Source organism: Microcaecilia unicolor, chromosome 8 (genome assembly GCF_901765095.1).
Source record: "Microcaecilia unicolor chromosome 8, aMicUni1.1, whole genome shotgun sequence".
NCBI lineage: Eukaryota > Metazoa > Chordata > Amphibia > Gymnophiona > Siphonopidae > Microcaecilia > Microcaecilia unicolor.
In genome coordinates, this window is record NC_044038.1 from 225642567 (window position 1) to 225669491 (window position 26925).

At 41.7% G+C, this 26925-nt stretch overlaps 1 protein-coding gene across 1 annotated transcript in view; it reads left to right on the forward strand.

Annotated features, from left to right (window-relative positions):
* ZNF335 (zinc finger protein 335) overlaps positions 1-26925 on the forward strand; it is a 70512-nt gene that overhangs the window by 15831 nt on the left and 27756 nt on the right. Inside the window, 13 exon segments of the mRNA XM_030211343.1 lie at positions 1953-2199; positions 6776-7046; positions 7157-7234; positions 10066-10422; positions 13306-13452; positions 13534-13686; positions 15221-15479; positions 15747-15924; positions 18923-19035; positions 19430-19448; positions 20869-20985; positions 21093-21169; positions 26639-26799. Of these exon segments, the coding sequence (XP_030067203.1) occupies positions 1984-2199; positions 6776-7046; positions 7157-7234; positions 10066-10422; positions 13306-13452; positions 13534-13686; positions 15221-15479; positions 15747-15924; positions 18923-19035; positions 19430-19448; positions 20869-20985; positions 21093-21169; positions 26639-26799 (2146 nt within the window). The 5' untranslated portion in view covers positions 1953-1983.

The window sequence follows — 26925 nt, forward strand, 5'->3', positions numbered from 1 at the left end:
ATGTCGTCAGCATAATAAGCTGAGGTACCATGTGTTTGGACTAATGTTAAAGGATTTAAGAAAATATTGAAAAGAGGAGACAGCACTAAGCCCTGTGGAATACCACAGTGAAGTGGTAAAGGTAAAGATTATGAAAATTGTATTTAACATGGTCATTTATAGGCCGTTTAACCAACCAAGCTCAAGTCGATTTACAAAAGAGAAATAAATCCAGTTTACAATTTCCCATCTAGAGTAGATACAATAAAGCATTGATTTCAATACAGTTTAAAACAGATATTTATGAAAAGCCAAGGCACGTCTAAAAAGAGAATAACTTCCCAAAGTTCTCATTTCAATATGTAAAGCATTCCATTGAGTACATACTGAAAAGGAGCAATGATGAAAAGACTCAGACCATTTTAGAACTGTTCCAGAAAGTCTATGTTGTGAGATGAGAAAGAATGGTCCACAAGATCAAAAGCGGAGGAAAGCTCTAGAGATACTACCAAAACATAGTTACCCCCATCAATAATACTATGAAATTCACTGAGACCAGCCATGAGTGTTTCAGTTCTAAGACTTGGGTGGAATCTAGATTGTTGGGGATGAAGAAAATTTGTGTTCCATATGTTGTAGCAGTTGAGAAAAAAACTATTTGTTCCAAGATTTGGAAGCATAGGAATCATTTGAAGCAGGACTATAATTAGAATGAATAGAACTATTCAGATTGGGTTTTTTAAGAATCTTCTTAAAAAAGAGGGTGAACAAGAGCATCTTTCCATAGAGTGGGCATCTCCCCTGAGGTTAAACTATGATAAAAAAAAATAGAATGAAGAATGGGAAGGAGTCCCAGATTGGAAAGCCAGGCAGATGGAAAATGATCCAAGGAGAATGTAGTAGCTCCAGAGGAAGTCAGAAGTTGAGTGAGTGAAGAAGAAGAGGTAATGCTGTTAAAAGCAGACCAGGAGTGACCCAGGCAGATAAGGGGAGCAGGTGAAGATACCAGATTAAAATCGGTAGTAAGTGCTGGGGAAGGAGGAAAAATCAATAGCATCCTGATTGGGAATAAACCCGATAGTAGCACTGGAGAGGGATGGGGAATCAAATTGTTTTCAGTGATCAAGAATTTTAGAGCTAAAACATTGAGCGAATAAGTTGGTGTCCAGAGAATGGGGAATGCTATCATCCTGCCTAGAGTATAAAGATGATATAATGGAGAAAAGTCTATTAGGACTATTAGGTGCAGAAGTAACAAACTGAGTAATAAGACTTCCGAGCTTTAGTGACTTCAGTGTAATAGAACCGTTGAGCCTTTTTACATTGTAGATTTTACGCTTAAGCAGATGAAGGCTCCAATGATACCAGGAGTGTGAGTGGTGAGAAAAATTGTTAACAGGCCGCAAAAGGGCAATAGTATCAATAGTGCTACCAAGGGTATTACTCCAAAATTCAACGTGTTCAGATTAAAATTAATTTTGTAAAGCATGTTCCCTCTTAATGTATAATTAAGTTACAGAAATTGCTACCAGTGAGTGTGGTCAAGGCCAGTAATATATCTGAGTTTTTAAAAGCTTTGTGTTTCCATTGGACAGACCCATTCTAGCCAGATAACCTTAGCAAGTTCTCCTTTGCCTGCCAGGAGGGGACATCATTGAAAGGGCTTTCCTATTTGGGATCTGACTGGTACTTCTAAGAGACTGGCCGTTGTCAGAGATAAGATCATGGGCTTGATGGAGCATTGGTCTGACTCAGCCATGGCACATCTTATGTTCTAACCATACACTAAGCCATTTTCAATCACTTTAAACTTCTTAAATCCCATGCATTAGTATTCTCTGAGCCACAGTTATGATGTCACAGTAGAATACACTAGAACAGGAATCTACAATATTCTGGGCTTGATGAGTGTCCTAATCTTTGTATTCTCTGGTCATTTGAGATTCCGCTTTACCATCCCTGCTTTCCTTCAGGTGAAGACTGGGATTCCCTGCAAAACTCGTCATGGAAGTGGAGGAGAATGAAGTGGAGAGCAGCAGTGATGCGGCGCCTCGTGTGGAGCAGGAGGAACCGTCGGAGAGCGGAATTGGGGTGGAAACTTCAGAGGCTATGCTAGCAGACAGTAGTGATGCGGCAACAGCCACAGGTCCATCTGAAGCAGATAATGGCTCCGTGCATATGGATTCGGGGGTGGGGCAGAGTTCAGACCATGGCATGATGGTAAGTTTTTCTCCCTCTCCCCTTACTTTTAACCTATGCTCAACTCGTATTCCTGATTTCCTCTCGTGCCCATGGCTTCCCTTCTCCATTTCAGTTTTTTTTCTTGAATTTGTCACCTTTCTTTGATTTATTTTTTTTAATTCATTATTAGGTGCTCTCTTGATTATGTTCTAGCACCTTAGGAGGAGGTGCAAGTTCACCTGTAATTAGTATGAATGTATGAGCATTAAGTATTTTTCTGCTGTTCAGTAGAGGAAGGTGAAAATAAAACAGCTGATCAAAAGAGAACAGAAACCAATTGACTACTTTTCCTACTATTTTTTGTAAAGCCCCGCTAGTGATTCCTGTGTAGTAAACGAGAGGAAGCCCATTCAGTTTTCCTACAGACGCCTACACGGTTAGCTAGTAACCTAGTATGCTTACAGTTCTTGAGGACTGAACTTGAACAAGCCTGATGTTACCTATAGTGTTTAGCAAAAGTATGGCAAGAAGACCATGTGCTGTTTCCCTGCCAGAATGTAAGCTGAGGAAATGGAATCTTTCAGCTTACGAGCAATAGTGGCTTTAGAAGCCGCATGGGACCAGAAAAGAGAACAAAAAGACATCTGAAGTCATTGGTGGTCTCCAAGTATTGTAGAAGGGTTCTACGAACATTGAGGAATTTTAATGAATCTTAGTCTACCTATAGTCCCCCCTTTGAAAGGTTTGGAGATAAATCAGTTGATTCAAATGGAAAGAGGAAACTGCTTTTGGAAGAAAAGAAGGAACCATCCTAACTGTAGCACCAGCTCCTGTGAAACAAAGAAAGGAGCCTCTGCAAGTAAAGGCTTGGAACTCAGATACTCTTCTAGCTGATGCAGTCACTACAAGAAAAACTGCCTTAATGGTGAGATCTTTCAAAGTGACCTTTTAAAGAGACTCAAATGGAGACTTGAGGACCAGGTTTAAGTTCACTCTGGGCAAATTCTTCACCACAAAGACTGTAACCTATTGATTTTTGTTAGGAAACAGAAAATACTGGATGTATTGCTAGGGAAGTATTCTGAAGAAGTCAGCTAAAGCACACAAGAGCCACTACCTGCGCTTTTAAGGGAAGTTAGAGCTAAACCATTTTTTAAAACCTTCTGCGAGAATATGAGTTAGAGAGGATTGAGAGGGTTGACTATCTCTCTTGGAACACCAAAATTCAAAGGTCCTCCACACTCTAGTATATGCCACCGAAGTCAGTCTTTTTCAAACCTATTTCCTTAGCCTGGACCTTTAAAGAGCCAGGCTGTAAGACCAAAGGGAGACAGATCCTCCAGTTGATTGGACTTTGGGCCATCAGATCCTTGTGAGAAGGTAGACAAATAGCTTTGAGACGAATGAGATCCACATACCAAGGTTTCCTGGACCAGTCAGGAGCAATGAACCCCGCGTGTCCTTCATGATGAGTGATTCACCTCTGCCTGTCATTGGCCAAGGAGAAACAAAACATACAGAAGAGAATTGACTGACCAAGGCTGAAGAAGAGCGTCTAGACCTAAACTCCTTCCAGTAGTTGTAGAATCTGGGAGCTTTGGCATTGATCCTCATGGCCATTAGGTCCAGCACTGGGGGATCCCTCTTCAATGAAATCATGGGAAACACTTCCCTTAATAGTTCCCATTCCCTTGGGTGCAAGGAGTTCCTGCTGAGGTGATTTGCCTTGATGTTCGAGTTCCCACTATGTATGCTGCCAACATCAGAGGAACGTGTCTCTCCACACACTAGAAAAGTAGGTCTGCCTCTTGGGCTAATTGAACAGTCTTCATGCCCCCTTGTCTGTTGACATAAGAAAATATTGTTGTATTGTCAGAATGCACACTGGTTTTCCCTGGACCAAGCTGACAAACCAACCTCATAAAAACGATGAAAAGATAATAAATAAATAACATAAACAGTCACCTCTGAACATAAACAGAAGGCAAACTGTTTATGAAAACAAGAGTTAACATAAACAGTTTGCCTTCTGTTTAGGTTCAGATGCATTCTGTATTATGATGTCCATTTACTTTTTATATATAGTTTTTATGATTTGTGTTATATTTATTGTAACTTGATGGTGACCTACCAGTGATCATTAACATCTTAAAAGAACGTGATTTTAAAATATTTCAGAGCTCCTCCTGCTTAGCTACCCTCACCACAATATTGTAAGTAAATTGGGGAGCTATTGTAACAAACTTCGTAAGAACCTTTTGCATTTGTCACATTGATTCATTTAAAAAAAAGGAGCAGATACAACTGAAAAACAGATTAGGGGAAGAGATTTTTATTTCATTTTTATTACACTTAAAACCTGTCTCCGTGCAAGGAACAACATACTTTTACAATGCAAATATGTCTTAAAATATCATGTTGTAGACGTACAACATAGAATATGTCAAATACAATAAATGACAAAAGCTTAGATTTCGAAAATAAAAACAACCTGAGGGAGGAAAAATCAAGGCCATATAACCATCCTCTCATTCAAATGCCTTGATAAATAACTAGGTCTTTTTTTTGTTACATTTGTACCCCGCGCTTTCCCACTCATGGCAGGCTCAATGTGGCTTACATGGGGCAATGGAGGGTTAAGTGACTTGCCCAGAGTCACAAGGAGTTGCCTGTGCCGGGAATCGAACTCAGTTCCCCAGGACCAAAGTCCACCACCCTAACCACTAGGCCACTCCTCCACTCTAGGCCACTCCTCCACTCTTCACAGTCTTGCAAAAGTACAGATAATTTTGAGCCCAAACTACATGCCAGGCATGCCTGTATGCAAATCTCATAAAAGAAAGGTGTGTTCTAGCCATGTACCTACTTTTTAAACACACACATGGTCATATTTTTTTTTTATTGCATTTGTATCCCACCTCTTTGCAGGCTCAATCTTGTAAGTGCCCTTTGGACATGAAAAACATGCTTGACACGTGGAAAATGCTTTTATTAAATTACTCCATCCCCCCTCATTTTATAAACTTGTGTGCCTAACTTGTCGCTTAGCGTGCAAAGTTGTGCACCCAAGTTACCTGTGTAACTTAATAGAATAATTAGATGCTAATTGGCTTTGACAAGCAATTATTGTTAATAATTTATAGTATTTGTATCCCCTGCATTATCTCAAACAAGTTCAGGTTCAGTGTTGCTTACATCAAACCTTTAAAGCAAAATTATAATAAGAGAACAATAATGAACATACAAAGCAGTAATAGGTGAAAACATCCAAGGAGTAAGATGACTCATTTTGAAATAAATTAATTGATGTTAATTGACAGTTACACATGTAAGTGCCCTTAATATTCTGCAAAACGTGTGCACCTTAATCTGCACCTCCCCCAACTGCAAAGGTATTAAGTACAAATCCTTCTATGCATCCAATTTTTCCTTTTCAGGTAGCCAGATTTGGAATGCTCTACCAAGACCCATCCACACCATTAACTGCCTTTTGCCCTTCAAAAAAGCACTGAAGACCCATCTCTTCAAGATAGCCTACCCTAACGATTCAACCTAACCAATGCCTGCCCACATGATTCTTATTGACGATTGTTATACATTGTCCATGTTCCCACTATCCTTATTGCTACCCCATATCCATTCCTCTCCATCTTCCTACGCCTACCTCCTTACGCTTATTTCCTTCTGCACCCAGTTCCTCCCATGCTCAATTTACTTATCCGTTAACCCCATTAATATTGCGTTTACTACAAATTGTATATTCTTCTTACGACTTTGTAATTCATTATATTGTTACTATGTAAGCCGCATTGAGCCTGCCATGTGTGGGAAAGCGCGGGGTACAAATGTAATAAATAAATAGGGTCATGTCCCTCTTGCAGTTGCATGCTATCTTATAGAATACTTGCAATTATTCACCTAACTGCCTACAGTTAGCACAAGCATTTATACCATCCATTGAACTAGCATAAATGCTCGTGCCTAGAGTTAGGTGTGTAACTGCAGTCTTAGGCGAGTGTGTCTCCTCTTGTACAGATGAGAAACCAAATGCTGTCTAGGAAATGAGGCACAAACTCTTTCATTCATTTTCATTTCAGTATTTATATACCACTTAGACCTAAGCAGTTTACAGTTTCATTTTGCAGGTACTGGGTCTGTCCCTAGTTGGCTCACAATCTAAGTAGTACATTGTAATACTATTGTATCTGGGGTAACAGAGGGTTAAGTGACTTACATAGGGTCACATGGAGCTGCAGAAGGAATTGAAATTGGTTCCCCTGGATCTCAACCCACTTCCGACTATTAGGCAGCAACGGGAATCAAACCTAGTTTCCTAGGTCCGCAACCTGCTGCACTAACCATTAGGCCACTCCTGTTGGATAGCCGATGATGTTTGCAGTTTATTTGCAATGTATGAAAGCAGGTATCCACATAGCTGCATTGTTTAGGATGTTGGTGTGGGTGGTACTGCTGTCTCATATTTTCAGACTCAAATACAGTCTTAAATTGTGTTAAAGGCAAGTAAACAAAGGTCTACATAAAAAAAGAAAGAGTGAGTCAACTTGAAGTACTTGTTAGACTAACAATGAAAGAGACCATTTCCTTTGCTTTCCAGGAAGAAGTATCTGAGAGTAGTTCAAGCACAGATGCCGTTCCCAGGGTTTACCTCCCAGATTCCTCCTCTATTGCTCAGTCTTCTGTTTCTAGCATCTGCACAGTGAGCCGGTCTATCATGGTATCAGATTCTCCGCAGGTCTCGGTTCATTCCAGTGTGATTTCTGATGGTCCCATGATAGTCTCTGATTCAACAGCATCGACCTCCACGGACCTTGGCTCTGCCATTGACAAAATCATCGAATCAACGATTGGTCCAGATATGGTCCAGGGTGAGTGTTTCCCTATGATCTCTTTTTCATGGCTGTTAGCAGAGTGAGCTCAATCGTGCAAGCTTCCTACTGTCTTTTGAGAACTTGCTTCCTTGTCTCCTGTTTCTAAGGCTGCATTGAAGTGACAAGTGCTGAGGATGGAGGTGCTGAGACAACCCAGTATCTCATTCTGCAGGGTCCTGATGATGGTAAGTATCAACAAACTCCACAGGTTTTCTACAGTAATTCCTTCAGAAGATTGACTTACTGACTTTTTTTTTTCTGCCAGTTTCTCTACCTCTCCAAGTACCTTTGTAGGCTTGGACCTCACATGTTGTATATCTGCCTTTGGGAGCATCATTTTAGCTTGACTTGTTACATTAAAGTTGACAATTGTGGAAGATGATAATAGAATGACTTGATATTTACTCTGTTAATGGGTGGTTTATCTTTTTTTAAATAGATTTTAGACTTGTTTTGCTTAAGTGATAATGCCTGTTGAGGAGGGTCCATCTGTATACATCTGTTTGTTTGAGCATGCAGATGCGTAGGGCTTCATGTCAGGTATGTAAAGAGCGGGCATGTGGTTCAGAGTGCAAGGGAATGAAAATGCAGCCATTGTGGTAGGGAGGTCAGGAGTCACTTGAAGAAGGAAGAAAGATCCACAGGTAATGGGGAGGTCAGATCCCACCACCCAAAGGAGGAAATAGCCTACAGTGAAAGAAGAAAGAATCCAGAGAGAGCAAGCCCACTACTCCAAGGAGGAGGAAAGAGGAGGCAGCAGGGTGAAGCCACAGGTAGGGGAGAAGGAAAAGGAGCCAGCTGCAAAGTAAAGATAGCTGCAGGTGGTGGTGAGGTCAGGCTCCACCCAAAGTTAATAGAGTACAGCACGAGCCCCCCTATGAAGACTAGATGGGCTTCAGAGAAGGAGCGTTTCTATTTAAAGAAAAAAAAGAGAGAGAGAGAGAAATGATGGGTGGAGAATATGGGATGGGCTGGGGTTAGAGTTTACAAGTTTATTCAACATTTGATTTACTGCCCATTCTGGGGTCCATGCTGAGGGGTTTACAATAAAATAATAAGTCAGAAAGGAAAAGTAAAAGGAAATTACATCACAAATAGTAACAGAGAGAAGGAAGAGGTGCAGTCAAACAGTACCAGTGACCTAACCATCCCTCCGGAGGCAGGTGAGAGCAGAAAGAAACCAAGAGGCTAGTAGCTATAAGAGTGATAGATTTAGATGTAATGGCAGAGCATTCCAGAGGGTACGACCACAACATTAGGAGGGTGACGGCAGAGCATAAGGGAAGGGGCATATTTAGAGAAGAGAAGGGAAAAGAGGGTGAGAGGGCAGAACATAAGGGAAAGTGTGGGATTAGGAGGCGAAGGGAGATGAAGGGTGGAACATAAGGGAAGGGTTGGTGTTAAAGGAGGAGAGAGGTGGGTGAGGAAGGCAGAGCATAGTGAAAGATGGAGATAGAAGGAATGGAAGGAGAAGAGCAGGGTGAGGGGTAAAGCATCAGAGAAAGGGTGGGGTTGGAGAGGGGAGGAGCAGAGCACAAGGGAAAAGATGTTAAAGGAGGAGGAGAGGGAGTGAGGGTTGAAGTATAAGGGAAGGAGTGGGATTAGAGAAGAGATAAGCTAAGGGAAGCAGAGTGTAATGAAACAGGTGTAGGGGAGCATAAGGGAAAGGGGAGAATTGCAAGGAAAGAAAGAGTTGAGAGGGAGGAGAAGGATTGGGAGAGTGCGTGGGAGCAGGAAAGGTTCGGAGAGGAGAATGGAAGGGAGGAGTGAAAAGGAGTGGCAGAGAAGGAGAAGGACTGATGTGAGAGGACGGAGTTTGTGGAGGAGGGCAGGGGAAAGTGCAAGGCACAGAAAAACCTTAAATGCTCACAGCTGCATGCTCACTTACACTAGGCCCAACATGCACTGCTCACAACAAACACATATACCACATACACACTGCCCCAACACACACTGCCCCCATGCACACTCACCTTCAAAGATAAATAACAAATCTAGCTCTATATAGCTAGATTTGGAGGAGGAGGCCTAGTGGTTAGAGTGGTGGACTTTGGTCCTGGGGAACTGAGGAACTGAGTTCAATTCCCACTTCAGGCACAGGCAGCTCCTTGTGACTCTGGGCAAGTCACTTAACCTTCCATTGCCCCATGTAAGCCGCATTGAGCCTGCCATGAGTGGGAAAGCGCGGGGTACAAATGTAACAAATAAAAAAAAATATATATATACCCATCATATTCATGTCACTGATGTACACAGATCTCACATTCACCTTCAGTCACTACTCACACCCCTACCCAACATCCGTAATAACCCATGCATCCTCTGCTGCGTTATTGAGATACACTTTGTTCTGGCAGTTTCAACCCTGTCCCTTGTGTCTGCGAATGGAGGAAAGTGGAAACTCACCATTTGTCATGCTTTTCAACTTGTTAGGTTTAGTGTTATCCACTTTGGCATTCTTTTTGATTAAAAGCAGACAATCGGATGTGAATAAATACATTGTGTGTATCTTATTATTATTAGCATTTGTATAGCGCTACCAGACGCACGCAGCGCTGAACACCTGATACAAAGAGACAATCCCTGCTCAAAAGAGCTTACAATCTAAATAATACAGACAGACAAGACATCTTAGAAGTATGTACAACCTATCTGTGCGTATTATATGAGAAAGTGTTGTTCAGCACCAGTATTAATACCTTTGGTGCCTCTTGGGATCTTCCCTTAGGGAAAAATGTGGTATTAGAAGCAGCGGTTCTCTCACAGCCACAGACCTTTCTTCTCTTTTCAAGAGTTTCAGTAGGGGCCAGTGCCTTGAAGGGAGTTCAGAATTGCTTGAGTCCCAATATAGTAATTAGAAGTGTATTTGCTGGCACAAGGGCTCCACTGCATTGTTTGTAGGTGCATGCAGAGTTCTTGTATCCCCTTTTCTTTTTTTCTTTCTTTGCTCTAAAGTGGAAAGATGGATTGCCATCTTCAGAAACACCTAACTTTGAATTCCCTCCGTCTGTTTTAGGAGCTCTCATTGGCTCTTCTGCACTGACAATAGAAGGTGTAGCTGATGGACCAACATCTACCTGCTTGGATCACCCAGACCACCTAGAAGAACCAGGGCCTTCTGAGCCATCTGAAATACCAAACCATTCCTTCCCTGCTCACCCAGATCAACCCCTTTACAACTCTGAGGACCAAAATGTTCCAGATCAGGCAAACACTGGTGACACAGAGGATCCAGACCAGCCAGATCTGGAGAGCATGGAAGGCATGATTGAGGTGGTGGTAGTACAGCAGTACAAGTGCAAGATGTGTTGTTATAAAAGTATCTCGAAGAAAACCTTCTTCAGGCACATGAAGGAGCGGCATTTCAAATCAGGTGAGACTTCTGACACCTTGCTGGTGCCTAACCTTTGTAGGACTAGTAACAAATTACTGTTTTACCTTCCTGACCCCAGTTCAATCACTTTCAGCTGCATAAATCCATTTGCTTTTTCCAATCCACCAATTACGTACCAGCTGGGGAGCGGGTGCTCTTGACTGGACTTTTGTTTTTCACCTCCTGGCATCTGCTTACTGCTTGCAACTGTCATCAAGCGTATGGAGAAGGCAGGTTGGACTAGTTGAAAGTCCTCCATTGATTTTATTTATTTATTTTTTGTTTTAATCATTTTATTACAAGAATTGTCAAATGACATAAGAACAACATTAGAGTGTGTACAGTAGTCCCACCAAAACTAAGTCTTTTAACTCACTGTGAAATATATTGATCCAGTTTTTCCCATATTATTACTCTCTTAGATGACAAACATTTATAGGCATCCGTTGCTTCATATTTCCTGCATAAAATAGTTTGTTCCACCTGTAATTGACATCAGTTTCTGTGACAAAACAGTGGATTTTAAGCCTGTAAAACTGTATTATTTATTTATTGAAGTGTATTTCTCTAGTTTGGTCAGCAGGTGGTGTATATTTATGTTTAAAGTTGCTATAGAGAACTGACTGTTAACACAAATAAGAGGTAACCTGCAATGATGTGGCCAGCTATTTTTTTTTAAACTTGTTGTTCTGGGCTCTGATTGGCCCAGGAGCTCAAAATTCAGCTAGGATGTACTGGCTTTTTCTCCAGTCTTAGCCAGGGAGAAAAGAGAGAAGGATCTCTTTGCGGAGGCCCTGTGATCAGTTATATTTGATAACCTGTGAGCAGCTAGATGTCCTGATTTCCCTAGGTACTATTTAGATAGTAAACAAATGTTTAGTTAGTTTTATAATTGATCCATTTTTCAGTTACCTGGTATTGTTTTGCTGATTACACCTTTTCTGTTCATTGTTCTAATTTTTTGTGACAATAAACATTTCTTGTTTATTGCCTCTCCTTGTCTGGACTGACTAGGAATCCCGGTGGTTTGTGTGTTGGGTCTGTGAGTGCTTTCTGGGAACTGTGGGACCACTGGAAGTGTGGCCACCCAGTAACCTAGAAATCACTGGGGATAATTTGAGAGCGGGAGACTCACCCAGAGGCGGTTGAGACCCAGTTGGTGGGAGAAAGGTGCTAGTATAGAGCACAAGTGGCAGGTACAGGTGGACCTGAGCTGTACTGGATCAGACCCTCTAAGTGACTGCGAAGTAGCCCCAGGTGGGTGGCTAGGCATTTTGTGACAGTTTCCAAAACACTTTTCCAATGATTAACAAATTCTAATAAGGGGCCATCAGCCTTTGCTAACTTGTTAAGGGACAACAACTTCCATATAATGAGTTGGTATGAAATCTGTTCATTTAAATGTACAATTTGGAAGATTTTACACCAAATTGCGGCCGTATACGATTTGGCCAGTAGATAGTAATATACCACACAGCCCCTCTAGAAACTGTTTCCATTACCAGTGTCATAAATTCTATGAATAAAGAAAATAATAGACTGTGTTTTTGAAGCAGATAGAGAACATTTGTTCAATATTTTCCCCCATTGTTTGGGAAAAGTACAAAATCTTCTTCCTACAGTCTTTGAACCCCCCACCGTCTGATGATTGGGTGGTCTAAGATTTTATAAAAATGGGAGCTCACTTTGGCATATGTTACTGGCCGCAATATCAGCTCTAAATTCTAGTCCTCATCTAATTCTACCAATGAAAGACCACACTTGGCAAGGGAATGTTTTATCTGAAACCATTAAAATAAATTGTGAACTAGGGACTTCAGACTCTGTCAGTAACTCCTGAAAAGCCTTTACCACTAACAATTATATGCTCAAAAGTCCATATCCCTCTAGAACAGGGGTTCTCGACCCATTCCTCGGGAGACACCTAGCCAATCTGGTTTTCCCGATATCTGCAATGAATATGCGTGAGAGAAATTTGCATGTACTGCCTCCATTGTGTGCAAATCTATCACGCATATTCATTTTTAGATATCCTGAAAACCTGACTGGGTTGAGAATCCCTGTTCTAGAATACCAGAGGAGTCAGAAAATCGATGTGTACCTGCAATATGGACTTGGGCGGAGTGGAGGAGTAGCCTAGTGGTTAGTGCAGTGGACTTTGAGCCTGGGGAACTGGGTTCAATTCCCACTGCAGCTCCTTGTGACTCTGGGCAAGTCACTTAACCCTCCATTGCCCTGGTACAAAATAAGTACTTGTATATATGTAAACTGCTTTAAATGTAGTTGCAAAAACCTCAGAAAGGCAGTATATCAAGTGTCATTAACAAGATTCCATGCACAATAATGTGAATACAAAGATAAGAGTGCTTTATTCACATTATCAAGTCAAGTGATGCCGTAAATGTAATAGTTTAGCAATTAAGAATCATACTTCTAGTTAAAGCAAAATAATTATGCTAACACATAAGGCAGTTTAATGTTTGAAAAAAATCTTTAAAAATTATTTTGTGGAGTTTTTTCATACCCAGTGATAGAATCTGGGCGTGTGTTACTCTTGCTATCAGTAACCTCGCTCCAAACCTGCGACAGTTTGTCCCAGGTTTCTGAGGGTTTTTCTCCACTCTTATGCACTTTCTTTGATATTTTCAAAGCACTTAGCCTTCCAAAGTTCCATAGGTTTCTATGGAACTTTGGAAGGCTAAGTGCTTTGAAAATATGCCTCTTTGTCATTTCCATTCCCTCACTGCAGAGGGTGAGATTCTACATCATATTTTCTCAAACAAAAGTTTACACAAGTAAGAGTTTGCTTGTGCAAAAGCCTGTGATTAGACCTGTGAAATGGCAATAGAATGCAGTCTTAATACCAGTTTTTTTTCCTTTCAGCTACTAACGCTCATAACAAGCTCAATCCACTTAAGGGAGTCTCACCCCGCAAGAGAAACGAGTGTGAGGTAGAGGTAGAAGTAGAAGTGGAATTGGAAGAGGAAGAGGATGATATCGTGGATGCTGGCGCCATTGATGATCCTAATGGTGAATATTCATTAATACTCCTCTCTTTGTCTGTCCCTGTTTACATTGCCGGTGCTAATAATCTCCTTTTCGGCTGCACAGATGACAGCGACTACAACCCAGCAGAAGATGAAACACGCGGACGGCAGCCAAACCTTCAAAGGATTGTTACCACATCAACAGAAGAGAGACCACGTCGACAGAGGGGAAGACCCCGCAAATTCCCACGCTTAGGGAATCTGCCACACCGTGAGGGTGAGGCAGCTCTCGGAATAAAGAGTGCATTTGTATTGTCAGTCTGAAACCTGTTCCTAACGTAGACAACCTGGGATTCAGAGTCATTTGATGGGTGACTTTCTCAGGATTCGAGCTACACATTCAGTTTCCTTACAAATGTATACATGCTGCTTTGGTGTTCAGTATTTAACTGAGACAGGATTTAGTAACCATGTGATGTGTTTCAGGCAATAGCAAGTTAATATTTTATTGGCAATTATAAGTTTTGTTCCTCATAGTCGTGATAGGCTATTTTGTTTGATGGGCAGTCAAGGAAATTTTTATTAATAAATACATTTTATGAGTAATATCCAATGATGCAGAACACACAAACTGAAATTTTGATACCAAACTGATAGGGGTAATCATAGCTATTGTCCCTGCCACCAGGTGAAGATAGAAATAAGCCAACGTTTCTAGGCTGATAGTAAAGTTTACAGAAAATTAGTGTATAAAACTGGCAATAACAAAGACATATCACAAAGACCAATACATATGAAATCCCCACATATATCTAGCAAGCAATGTTAAGAACGCCATACATTATACCATCATCATGTTTTCTATTACCATGCAACCCAAAATACTTCTGTCATACTAAGTTTCAATTCTCTTTTCATTTCCACTAGCCACGATTTATTATAAGCCACATTGAGCCTGCAAAGAGGTGGGAAAATGTGGGATACAAATGTAATAAATATTCTGCGGCAAGGCTGCCATCTATAATTTAGAATTATACATATTTTCAGTGGTGCTAAATTGAAAATTCAGTAATTTTTTTTTTTGTTACATTTGTACCCCGCGCTTTCCCACTCATGGCAGGCTCAATGCGGCTTACATATTGTATACAGGTACTTATTTGTACCTGGGGCAATGGAGGGTTAAGTGACTTGCCCAGAGTCACAAGGAGCTGCCTGTGCCTGAAGTGGGAATTGAACTCAGTACCTCAGTTCCCCAGGACCAAAGTCCACCACCCTAACCACTAGGCCACTCCTCCACTCCTATTCAGTTATAACTTTAAATGCATACTTATCCATTTGAAGTTGGTCCTGCTGTTTATCTGGTGCCATTTAGACTGATGTTATACATTCTGCAGTTCAATTTCACCACTCAATATATGTATGTAAATTTTGTAAACTGCTGAGAAATTTTGGATTGTACGGTATAGAAATGATTGATTGAATAAATAAACACCTGCCCACCCTAGATTCCCATTTTTCAAATGCATATATTTGGCCATTTTATAGTTAAAATGGCAAATTTATACTGATACCTGTCGCAAATTTGTAATAAAACACCTGTGGTTGTCACCACTGTCAATCAAATAAGTGCTTCTGAATATTGGCATGAACGTTTATACTTTCTGGTGATACATAAAGGCATATTTTCAAAGCACTTAGACTTACAGAGTTACATAGTAACCTATGGAACTTTGTAAGTCTTTGAAAATGAGCCCCGTAGTGTAATAGGCCAGATTTTGAATATCCATAACGTTCTTTGTGCTTCCGTATAGCAGGAGCAGAGATGGAAGCTCTGGTCACATCACAAACAAATCCAGGATCTGAGGCAGCCAGCCCCGTGGGACTGGATAGTGGAGCCACATCAACAGGCAATGAAAGTTTAGCTGAACCCAGCATCAGCCAGTCTGATTCAGAGAACAAAGATCCATCATCCAATACTGGACCGGAGGATGTGGAAATAGTTTCGCGGAGGCGCAGACATCCATCCAAACGTTTCCGTGCCAGGAAGTACCGAAAATATAAGGGCCATAGGTAAATAATCTATTGCATCCCACCTGCCACATCTCGAGACCCCTACCCGGCGTGGAGAGAGCACTAGAATGTGAAGTAACAATGGACGCTCTCCAGTCCGCATTGATACCAAAGTAATCGATATGAGTGTATAGAGAATTCTGTAGAACAGGAACTACGTTTTTGAGTGTTTCAGAGAATATGTTGAAGGAGGGAATGGGATTTGACAGTAAGTGTAACCAGAAACCAAGCTCTGTAGAATGAATGTTATGTTGTTGGCTGTTACAGGTATTACTACAAGTCAAACAAGCCCTTGCTCAGACCCTTTCTCTGCAAGATCTGTGGTTCTCGTTTCCTCACCCATGAAGATTTCAATTTTCACGTCAGCTCCCATGAGGGGACAAACCCACAGCTGTTTAAATGTTTGCAGTGCAATTACCACTGCCGCCGCTGGTCCTCCCTGAAGGTGAGAGCTAGGGAGGAATGAGGGGAAGGGTGGGAACAAGCATAGATTTGTGCCACGATCGTAGCATCTGCTGCAATTCTTTGGAAGTGAGAGGAGATGGCTTTCAGATTCCTGAATGCTTTCTGCAGTTCCTGAGGGAAATGAGATGGGGGGGGGGGGGGGGGGGGGCTTGAGCTAAGAGCTCAATCACTACAGTTCAGTGAGAATCCATTTTTACCTGAAAATATTGGCCCTTCGGTCAGTGAGAGAAGAGAGAGCTGCTGCATTAAGGAAAAATGTTAAAACATCTGTTGCTTAGGAGTTTAAGCTTAAGAAGAGACAAGTCCTATATAATAAAACTCACCCTCAACGTTCTGAGGACACTGACGTCACTGTCAGTTCCTCTGGGCACTTCCTTCCGGTTCGAAGGGTTCGTGGTGGTGAAGCCACCGAAATCACTGTGTTGGGGCCCCGCCCTCGTGTCAAACGTGATGACGTCGAGGGCGGAGCAGTGGCGTCAGTGGCTTCACAACCAACGACTCAGCACATTGAAGGTGGCGTTGGCGTGCGTTGACGAGGTCCACAACAATGGCGGTCAGTGCCTTCACAACGCCGAAGGGGAGAGCAGGGGGGGGGGGGTTGGGAGGAAAACCTTGCTAGTGCCCGTTTCATTTGTGCCTGAAACGGGTATGTTTTACTAGTCTTCTAATATTAACTGGATGCTTAACTGAGTACATCTGTTTTTCTCACCTTTGCTAGTTTAGCTAAAGAATTCTTACATATTGAGATGTGACTTGAAGACAGCCATTCCCAACCCAGTCCCCCTCAGGGCGCACACCTTGTCCACAATGAATATGCATGAGAGAGAATTTGCCTGCACTTCTTCAATTGCATACAGATATAACTCATGAATATTCATTGTGAGTATCATGAAAACCCGATGAGAAAAAGTGTGCCCCGAGGACTGGGTTGGGAATGGCTGCTCTAAGAACTGGTTTGGCTCAGTCTACTATAGAATGGGAGTCTTAGTGTTTGCCCTGGACTGCTTCTCTCCCTTTTGTGGCTGTCTAGGGTTCTTTGTGGCTGTTAAAGCCGCTTTCCTCTCCCTGAGACTGAAATCATTACCTCTAATTACATAAGTACATAAGTACATAAGTAATGCCATACTGGGAAAAGACCAAGGGTCCATCGAGCCCAGCATCCTGTCCACGACAGCGGCCAATCCAGGCCAAGGGCACCTGGCAAACTTCCCAAACGTACAAACATTCTATACATGTTATTCCTGGAATTTTGGATTTTTCCAAGTCCGTTTAGTAGCGGTTTATGGACTTGTCCTTTAGGAATCCGTCCAACCCCTTTTTAAACTCTGCTAAGCTAACCGCCTTCACCACTTTCTCCGGCAACGAATTCCAGAGTTTAATTACACATTGGGTGAAGAAAAATTTTCTCCGATTTGTTTTAAATTTACTATACTGTAGTTTCATCGCATGCCCCCTAGTCCTAGTATTTTTGGAAAGCGTGAACAGATGCTTCACATCCACCTGTTCCACTCCACTCATTATTTTATATACCTCTATCATGTCTCCCCTCAGCCGTCTCTTCTCCAAGCTGTATAGCCCTAGCCTCCTTAGTCTTTCTTCATAGGGAAGTCGTCCCATCCCCACTATCATTTTAGTCGCCCTTCGCTGCACCTTTTCCAATTCTACTATATCTTTCTTGAGATGCGGCGACCAGAATTGAACACAATACTCAAGGTGCGGTCGCACCATGGAGCGATACAACGGCATTATAACATCCTCACACCTGTTTTCCATACCTTTCCTAATAATACCCAACATTCTATTCGCTTTCTTAGCCGCAGCAGCACACTGAGCAGAAGGTTTCAGTGTGTTATCGACGACGACACCCAGATCCCTTTCTTGGTCCGTAACTCCTAACATGGAACCTTGCATGACGTAGCTATAATTCGGGTTCTTTTTTCCCACATGCATCACCTTGCACTTGCTCACATTAAACATCATCTGCCATTTAGCCGCCCAGTCTCCCAGTCTCGTAAGGTCCTCTTGTAATTTTTCACAATCCTGTCGCGATTTAACGACTTTGAATAACTTTGTGTCATCAGCAAATTTAATTACCTCGCTAGTTACTCCCATCTAAATCATTTATAAATATATTAAAAAGCAGCGGTCCTAGCACGGACCCCTGAGGAACCCCACTAACTACCCTTCTCCATTGTGAATACTGCCCATTTAACCCCACTCTCTGTTTCCTATCCTTCAACCAGTTTTTAATCCACAATAGGACATTTCCTCCTATCCCATGACCCTCCAATTTCCTCTGTAGCCTTTCATGAGGTACCTTGTCAAACGCCTTTTGAAAATCCAGATACATAATATCAACCGACTCCCCTTTGTCCACATGTTTGTTCACTCCTTCAAAGAATTGAAGTAAATTGGTCAGGCAAGATTTCCCCACACACCTCTGTGAGACTGCCAGTCCCAGTGATTCAGAGGTTGCTCCTGGACCTGGATTCCTCTCCATGTGAGACACTATTATGTAATCATGGCAACACGGAGCTGAATTTGGGCAGCGGTTCTTAAGGATTATCACTTCAAATTGAGCACCACCAGTGCTGGAACACAGAAAGTTAGAAATTAAACAGCTCACTAATTCCTGGCCCATTCAGAAATTAGTTCAGCCCTGCAGACTTTGTTACTAAAAGGATTGGGAGGCTGGCACTGGGGCTGAGGCACCATGGATAACAATTTAATGCCATTAAGGTCTTTCACCTTATTTCCTTCCTCTTCCTGCTCTTATGATGGTAGCTATTCTTGGAGTAACCAGTAGGTGTTGCCGTTGAGCAGACCTAAATGCTCCTTCCCTTCCAGTGTAATGACAGGCAAAACAAGAAGGGGGTATCTCTCCCATTAAAAAAAAAACAAAAATCAGGCAAGTGGGTAGCTGCTCATAGGCAAGGTTCAGCTTTACTTCCTTTTGAAACTCCTTATTTCTTATTTAGGAGCATATGTTCAACCATGTGGGGAAGAAACCATACAAATGTGAGGAGTGTGACTATACAAGCGTTTACAAGAAAGATGTCACCCGGCACTCTACCATTCACAACAGGGACCGGTGAGAAGAGGGAAGGGAGTGAAAAAAAAAAGGTGTGGAGGGGCGAAGGTGGGAAGGAGCAAGAACAGGTATATGCTAGACTTTGAATGTAGAAACTGGTGGGTGGATTCAGACTGGACACTCATCCAAAGTTTCCTTGTACCCTTTGAACAAAGTATGTACACATCTAGGCCGGGGGGGGGGGGGGGGGTATGTTTGTGCATGCATACAGTTGAGTGCGTTATTATGTAAATGTATGTGTAGCTGCTGCATAGAGCAGTATACAGAAGTGTATGAAAAGGCAGTACTTTGCTTGGTGAAGTGGTACAGAAGAAAACAGGGGAATATATAAGTTGAGCTCAATATGTCTCCAGAGAAGTTACTGACACATTTTTTGTCCCTTGTTTTTCTTCAGGAAGAAGAAGGCTGAGCCGGTGAGTCTTCACTGTGAAAGTTGTTAGGACAGGGGGATTCTGGAATACAGGATGACAAGATGGGGGCTCTGATACAGATGGATTTTCAAATATTGGGTAGTGCAGTTTGTAGCAGAATGATGGGCTTTGGAGTTGCACGAGGAAAAGTTAGAACATGATACTTAAGAAATTTTTTACAACTGAAACAGGAAACTTTGCAACTTGGAGCAACTTTTTATTTAAAGTATCCTTGCAAGTGCTTGGTCTTGTATCAAACTGAAAAATATATTTATTTTGAGCCTTCTCAATTATCCTCTTTTATTATATCAAAAAAGGTTTCTCAAGAAGTTGTTGTATCTAGCTTGTAAACGCTTCTGACTTGATCTAAGTTTGTTAAAATATTTTCCTTTCTGTTCTCCCTAGTTGGGTTATTGAACTCCAGAACTTGTGGACTTTTATGATGTTAATGAGGAATTTATTACCTATAAGTGAAAATTTTTTCTCTTTTTTTTTATTTTTCTTTCCTTGCGATAACATAGCCATTTGCATTATTTTTCTGCCAAGTGTTGAAACTTGTAAAGTATATATATAAATGATAAATAAAAAAATTTAAAAAAAGAACATGATACTTATGAGAGATACTTATGAATTTCCCTTTCCAAAACTGCCTCGCCTCCTTTTGCAGGTGCAAAGTGTGCAGAGATAATGAAAGTACCTGTATGTAGTATGTAAACCACTTTGGTTGCACCTCAGAAAAGTGGCATATATAAGCATAAATGCAAACAAGGAGGTGGGCTCAGGAATTTGAAAGAAGTCTCCATGTGTACTTCTTGGTCCACCTCCTAGTGCTCCCCATGTTCCCTGAAGAGGGCCCAGGAAAATTTTCAGAAGAAGGTTTTTCTATGTATCAGCACCTGTTGACCTATAAGTACATAAGCACCGCCATACTGGAAGAAGACCAAGGGTCCATCAAGCCCAGCATCCTGTCTCCGACAGTGGCTAATCAAGGCTTCAAGAACCCGGCAACCCCCCCCCCCCCCCCCCACACACACACACCCAAAAAAAAATTAATAATGTTCAATGGACTTTTCCCTCAGGAATCTGTCCAAACCCCCTTTAAATTCCGTAAGGCCAGCTGCTGCCACTACATTCTCTGGAAACGAGTTCCAGAGTCTAACTACACGCTGAGTAAAGAAAAATTTTCTCCTATTTGTTTTAAATCTACCATATTCTAGCTTCATCTTGTGTCCCCTGGTTTTGTTGTAATCTCCTTTTCAAAATTGTCCCCAGTATTGTGATATTGATCATAATTAGTGCTTGGGTCCTCACTGGGACAAGTCTGTGTTATAGCAGAGCCCGTACAAGGATAGGAAAATGTATGTTTTGCTTATTTTAAGGTCCAACTGGTGTATTGCTAATTCTCCTGGGTTTTCTCCTACAGCCCCCAAAGCTGAGCTCCTTTCCATGTCCCGTGTGCAACCGCGTTTATCCTATGCAAAAAAGACTTACACAGCACATGAAGACGCATAGTACCGAGAAACCCCATATGTGTGACAAGGTGAGGCTCCTTAGGTGTCATGGTGAGAGTGTAAAGTGACGTGCCTAGCTGGGGTTTAGTGGCTGTGTGATTGTACTAAGGTAGGTGTTTTGCTTTGTTTACTGCAGTGTGGAAAGTCCTTTAAGAAGCGGTATACCTTTAAGATGCACTTGCTGACTCACATTCAAACTGTTGGCAACAACAGGTAGGATCCTTCTTGACTTTTCCCTCTTCCTGTGTACACACTGTACCCTGCATAGCAGAGAAAGCTCACTGCAATGATAACAAAACAGTGTTGTCTCCTTTTCCCATCTGTATGAATATTGTCTCTTTCTTACTCTCATTGTTATGGGGATAATTCTAGAACAGTGCCTCTATCCTATAAAGGAAAGTAAAGGCCTACTTCATAGCCTCGCAGATGAAATATGTGGCTATCATTTAAGCTAAATGTCATAACAGCTCTTTCTCCCTCCTCTGCTCCTTCCTATCCAATCCCTGTTTGTTCCCCACTTTTAAATCTGGTTGGTTCTCAACACCCCCCCCCCCCCCCCCAAATCTCCTTGTCCCTCTCCTTCTGGAACCATTGAATGATTGACGTATTGTATGTGAACTTTACTTTCCTGTCATTATGATTTGGAGTTCTTTCATTTTTCTTTTTTCTTGCTACCTTTGAAAACCATTCTGGTTTGTGCTCAATACGAGCGGTATAGCAAATGTTAAATAAACGATAAGCACTTCTGCCATCCGGAAAGCCAGAGTAAGTGCTTGCATTTAAATGTTGGTGATAACAGTTAGCATATAATAGTCGTGTGTGTGATTCTGACCTGTGTTCTGCCCAGGCTCTGTATATGTGTACCTGTAAGATATGCACATAGCTATGGAATATCACTTGCACATATTTTCGGCATTTCCACATACATGCGTATACGCCAGTATTGTAAACATTTACACTTTATAGAATAACTTCCAATGTTTTTCTGATCTCTCTTACACTACTCAGCCTTCCACAGTCCCTTAACCCCTAATTCTATATAGTGCGCCAAAGTTATGCATCAAACTAATGGTGTACACACGTAACTGCACTTAGGTGTTATTCTGAAACTTGGCACCTAAGCACTCTAGTGCATAACTGCAAAGAGGAGCATTCACATGGACATAAGAATAGCCACACTGGGTCAGACCAATGGTCCATCTAGCCCAGTATCCTGTTTCCAACAGTGGCCAATCCAGGTCACAAGTACCTGGCAGAAACCCAAATAGTAGTAACATTCCATGTTACCAATCCTAGGGCAGGCAGTCTTTTCCCCATGTCCATCTCAAGCAGACTGGACTTTTCCTTCAGGAACTTGTCCAAACCATTTTTAAACCCAGATAAGCTAACTGCTGTTAATACATCCTCCAACAAAGAGTTCCAGAACTTAACTATTCATTGAGTGAAAAAATAATTATCTCTTATTGTTTTAAAAGTATTTCCGTGTAACTTCATAGGGTGTCCCCTTAGTCTTTATACTTTTTGAAAGAGTAAAAAATCGATTCACTTGTGTTCTTTTACACCACTCAGGATTTTGTAGACCTCGATCATATCTCCCCTCATCCAACTCTTTTCCAAGCTGAAGAGCCCTAACCTCCTTTCCTCATATGAGAGGAGTTCTATTCCCTTTATCATTCCGCTATATCTTTTTTGAGATACTGTGACCAGAACTGAACACAATATTCAAGGTGTGGTCGCACCATGGAACGACATCGAGGCATTATAGTATTCTTGGCCTTATTTACCATCCCTTTCCTAATAATTCCTAGCATTCTGTTTGCTTTTTTGGCCGCCGCCACACACTGGGCAGAAGATTTCAGCGTATTATCTACAGCGACACCTAGATCTTTTTCTTTGGAGCTGCCCCCCCCCCCCCCCCCGGTGGACCCTAGCATCGGGTAAATATGATTCGGATTATTCTTCCCAATGTGCACCACTTTGCATTTGTCCACGTTAAATTTCATCTGCCATTTGGATGCCCAGTTTTCCAATTTGCTAAGGACGGGTCGTAGGTGATCCAACCATTCTTGTACGCGCTTTATTCCACACATATGGTGTCACATTTAGCTGTGAACATTTACACCTGCCATAGAGTAGGTATATAACAGTTCAAAACATATCCCAAACACTCTTCAATTTCATGTAGTTATAATTCATGTCTATCACAGCGATCTTTAACCTTACTAGTAGTTGCACATTTTCCTTAAAAGGAGATCCTCAGATTATTTCACCAACTCCACCATGTGGGGACAGCCCCAGTCTTGAAGTGGTGACACCCACTTCTTCATTGATCAACCCGTTTTTTTGAAATTTTTGTTTTCTTTTTTCTTTGTTTTCTTTAAATAATTCAATTCAATAATTCAAATTCATAATATTATTCTTCTTAAAGTAGTAATCCAACTTCTTCCCAAAACTTGTATACAACCAATATTGTTATACTACTTAGCTTTTTAGATAACTTGCAGCAACGATGTTTCTCCCAGACCAAACCTCTGCCAACATGGCCAGGTTTCAATAATCTTCTTCAGGGAAGAGGCATGCTGAGGAGAAGAATATAGTACCTTTTAGTTGTACATATAACGTTACCAATTTATTCATAATAGTCTGTCACGCCATGATCTTACTGTCACTGAATATACTCCAACATACAGAGAAAAATCGCTGCGGCGTCCTACGCCAATATTAGCATTTAAATAAGCTACAGCTGATTGTAAAACTCTGAATCTGATAGGGCAACGTATCTCTTACTCCAACCAATCAGATGAGAAGCCACCAGTCTACCTCTAAGTTCAGTCCGTGAGGTTGCAATGTATTAAGTTTAAAGATCCATCTCTGTTCCTTGTAATTTAATAACGATGCAGCATTACCACCCTCCCAACCCAGCTGTACATGATCTAGAATACGCCACCTCATATCTTCTATTTGGTGATTCTCATCCAGCCAATGTTGTACTATCGGGGCAGATAAAAAAAAATCTTGTTCTTGATTTGTGACTTATGTTCGTTCAGTCTAATTTTAATCGGGCAGCTAGAACGCCCTATATATAACTTCAGGCAGGGGCATATTATAACATATACAATATTGAAAGAGTTACAAGTAGTCCGTGATCGTGCCATAATCGGGCGAGGGGATCCAGGCGGTGAAGTTGGATTACTACTTTAAGAAGAATAATATTATGAATTTGAATTATTGAATTGAATTATTTAAAGAAAACAAAGAAAAAAGAAAACAAAAATTTTAAAAAAAACGGGTTGATCAATGAAGAAGTGGGTGTCACCACTACGAGACTGGGGCTGTCCTCACATGGTGGAGTTGGTGAAATAATCTGAGGATCCCCGTTTAAGGAAAATGTGCAACTACTAGTAAGGTTAAAGATCGCTGTGATAGACATGAATTATAACTACATGAATTTTTTTTTTTTTGTTACATTTGTACCCCGCACTTTCCCACTCATGGCAGGCTCAATGTGGCTTACATGGGGCAATGGAGAGTTAAGTGACTTGCCCAGAGTCACAAGGAGCTGCCTGTGCCGGGAATCGAACTCAGTTCCTCAGCTTCCCAGGACCAAAGTCCACCACCCTAACCACTAGGCCACTCATTGAAGAGTGTTTGGGATATGTTTTGAACTGTTGATTAAGTTAATCCCCACACTATAAGACAAGGGTCTTTTGAATTTGATAGAGTAGGTATAAGCATTCACGCCTAAATTTAAGGATGTCATTGTCAACTTACTCCACTCCTTCGCTCTGAATACTGGTTTTGTCTGTCTTCACACATTCATTTCAAACTCTTGGCCCTCACCTACAAAGAACACTTTCCCTGTTCCTCTGACTACATACGTTGTCTTCTCATTCCGTACACTCCTGCCCCCACCTGCACACTCCAGTCCTCTAATGCTGGTATCCTCTCCTTTCCTCCTCCTCCTCCTGTTATTTTTTTAGATACCACTCGGGTTTCTGCTTTCAGCTGTATTGGTCCTATGCTCTGGAACTTGCTGCCTTCCCCAGATCCACTTTAAACCTCATTCACTCCAAACCACGTATTCAAATTTGCTTTCCAATCTCTTATTTAGTCTTCTTATTGCCTCTTTTCCCTTATTTCGTTTGTGTTTTTCATCTATTTACCTTTAGTTATCCATTGTTTTTTGCTTAGATGCCATTGTTTTTGGTCCCTTGCAATATATCAGACCGATAAATGATGATGAAAGTTGCCGTTACAGAATGCTAGCTTAGCACTCAGATTAGAGAGTTCAGCATTCTCCGAACCCACCATTGGGGATTGTACGTGTAAACTTGAATGTACAACAAAATCTTTTTTGGTTGTTCTCCCCCCCCCCCCTCCCCTTCTCCCTCCCTCCCCCTAAGATCTCCCATCTAATCATGCCTAAACATCCATTCCAAACGCTTCCATTCCTCTGCTTCAGAGTTTATCCTTATGTGTCCTTCTGTCTGTCCTTCCCTTATCCTTTTTGGTCCTGTCTGTTTGTCCTGATTTAGATTGTAAGCTCTTTTGAGCAGGGACTGTCTTTCTTCTTCATGTTCAATTCTAAAGCACTGCGTATGACTGGTAGCGCTATAAAAGTGATTTATAGTAGTAGTAGGGACAATGGGGATACCACGAGGATGGATCGGGGTCCACGGGGATCCCGCAGGGATGGATCTGGTTCCCGTTGGGTTCCCGCGGAACCACACAATTGAACCAGTCTATGCTTTCCCTCCCCGCGCATACCTGAAGTCACCCTGGTGGTCTAGTGGCTTGCTTCGGGACAGAAAATATATCAACTTTTTCCTGCCCGCTGCCACTGATCCATCTCGCTGCTGCCGCTTGTTTAAATGGCTGCTGAAACTTCAGCTTCAAAAATTATTGCTGGTAGAAACAGTACTAATAAAGGCTGTTTTGTGCTTATTTTTCTACACTGTTCTATACAATACAGTAATACATGGCCAAATTTCAGTGAGGATATCCTGTTTTCTGATGGGTTCATCTTAATAGTTGTCTTAATCTGCCATGGGAAGTCTGATGTTATAAAGATTGTAGGCTCCTTTGAGCAGGGACTGTCCTTCTTTGTTAATTGTACAGTGCTGCGCAACCCTGATAGCGCTTTACAAATATTTAAATAGTAGTAGTAGTAAAATTAAACTCTCCTTTCATTGGGGTAGATGGAATCGCATCTTCACCTCATCCCTTTTATACAAATGGATTATTCTGTTTTGAGCATGTTTCAGGGACAAGTGGTTTTCATAAGTCAAGATAATAAAAATAAATATTTCATGTAGCTCTTTCTTTGGGGTGGAGGGAGCAAGGTGACTGCGGCTGGGTGGGTAGGGGGTTGGGATGGAGATTACTTGCGGCTGGGATGAGTTAGATTCCCCACCGGGACAGGCGGGGATGGGTGGGGACAGGTTGGATTTCTGTCCCCGTGCAACTCTCTAACTCAGATTTTTGACACTTTTATAGATTTGTCCCCTTCGTGTATTGTGCGGTATCCTTTCAGTGCTTCAGTGTAGTCTTCTCTTTCACGTTCCTGGCCACTTCTAAGTATAATCCAGCACCCCCCCCCCCTTGCAATACCTCGATGTAATGTATATTTAGCACCCCTTCTTAGCGCAGTATGAGCTCAGATTTATTTTTTCTGTTTTGCAGGTTTAAATGTGAATTTTGTGAATACATTTGTTATGATAAGAAGCTTTTACTAAATCACCAAATCACCCACATGAACGACAAGCCTTTCAAATGCAGTTTCTGCAAGTACTCCACCTTTCGAGAGGACTTCCTTGTGTCACACCTGGCTGTGAAACACACAGGTAATAGACGTTCTGAGCATATTTAAGTTTCCTGCTTCACTTCGGTATTATATAAATATCTAGGTAACTCGGATCCTCCTGTGAAGAGTACAGGATATGCCCATGTGTGCATACACTAACTGGATA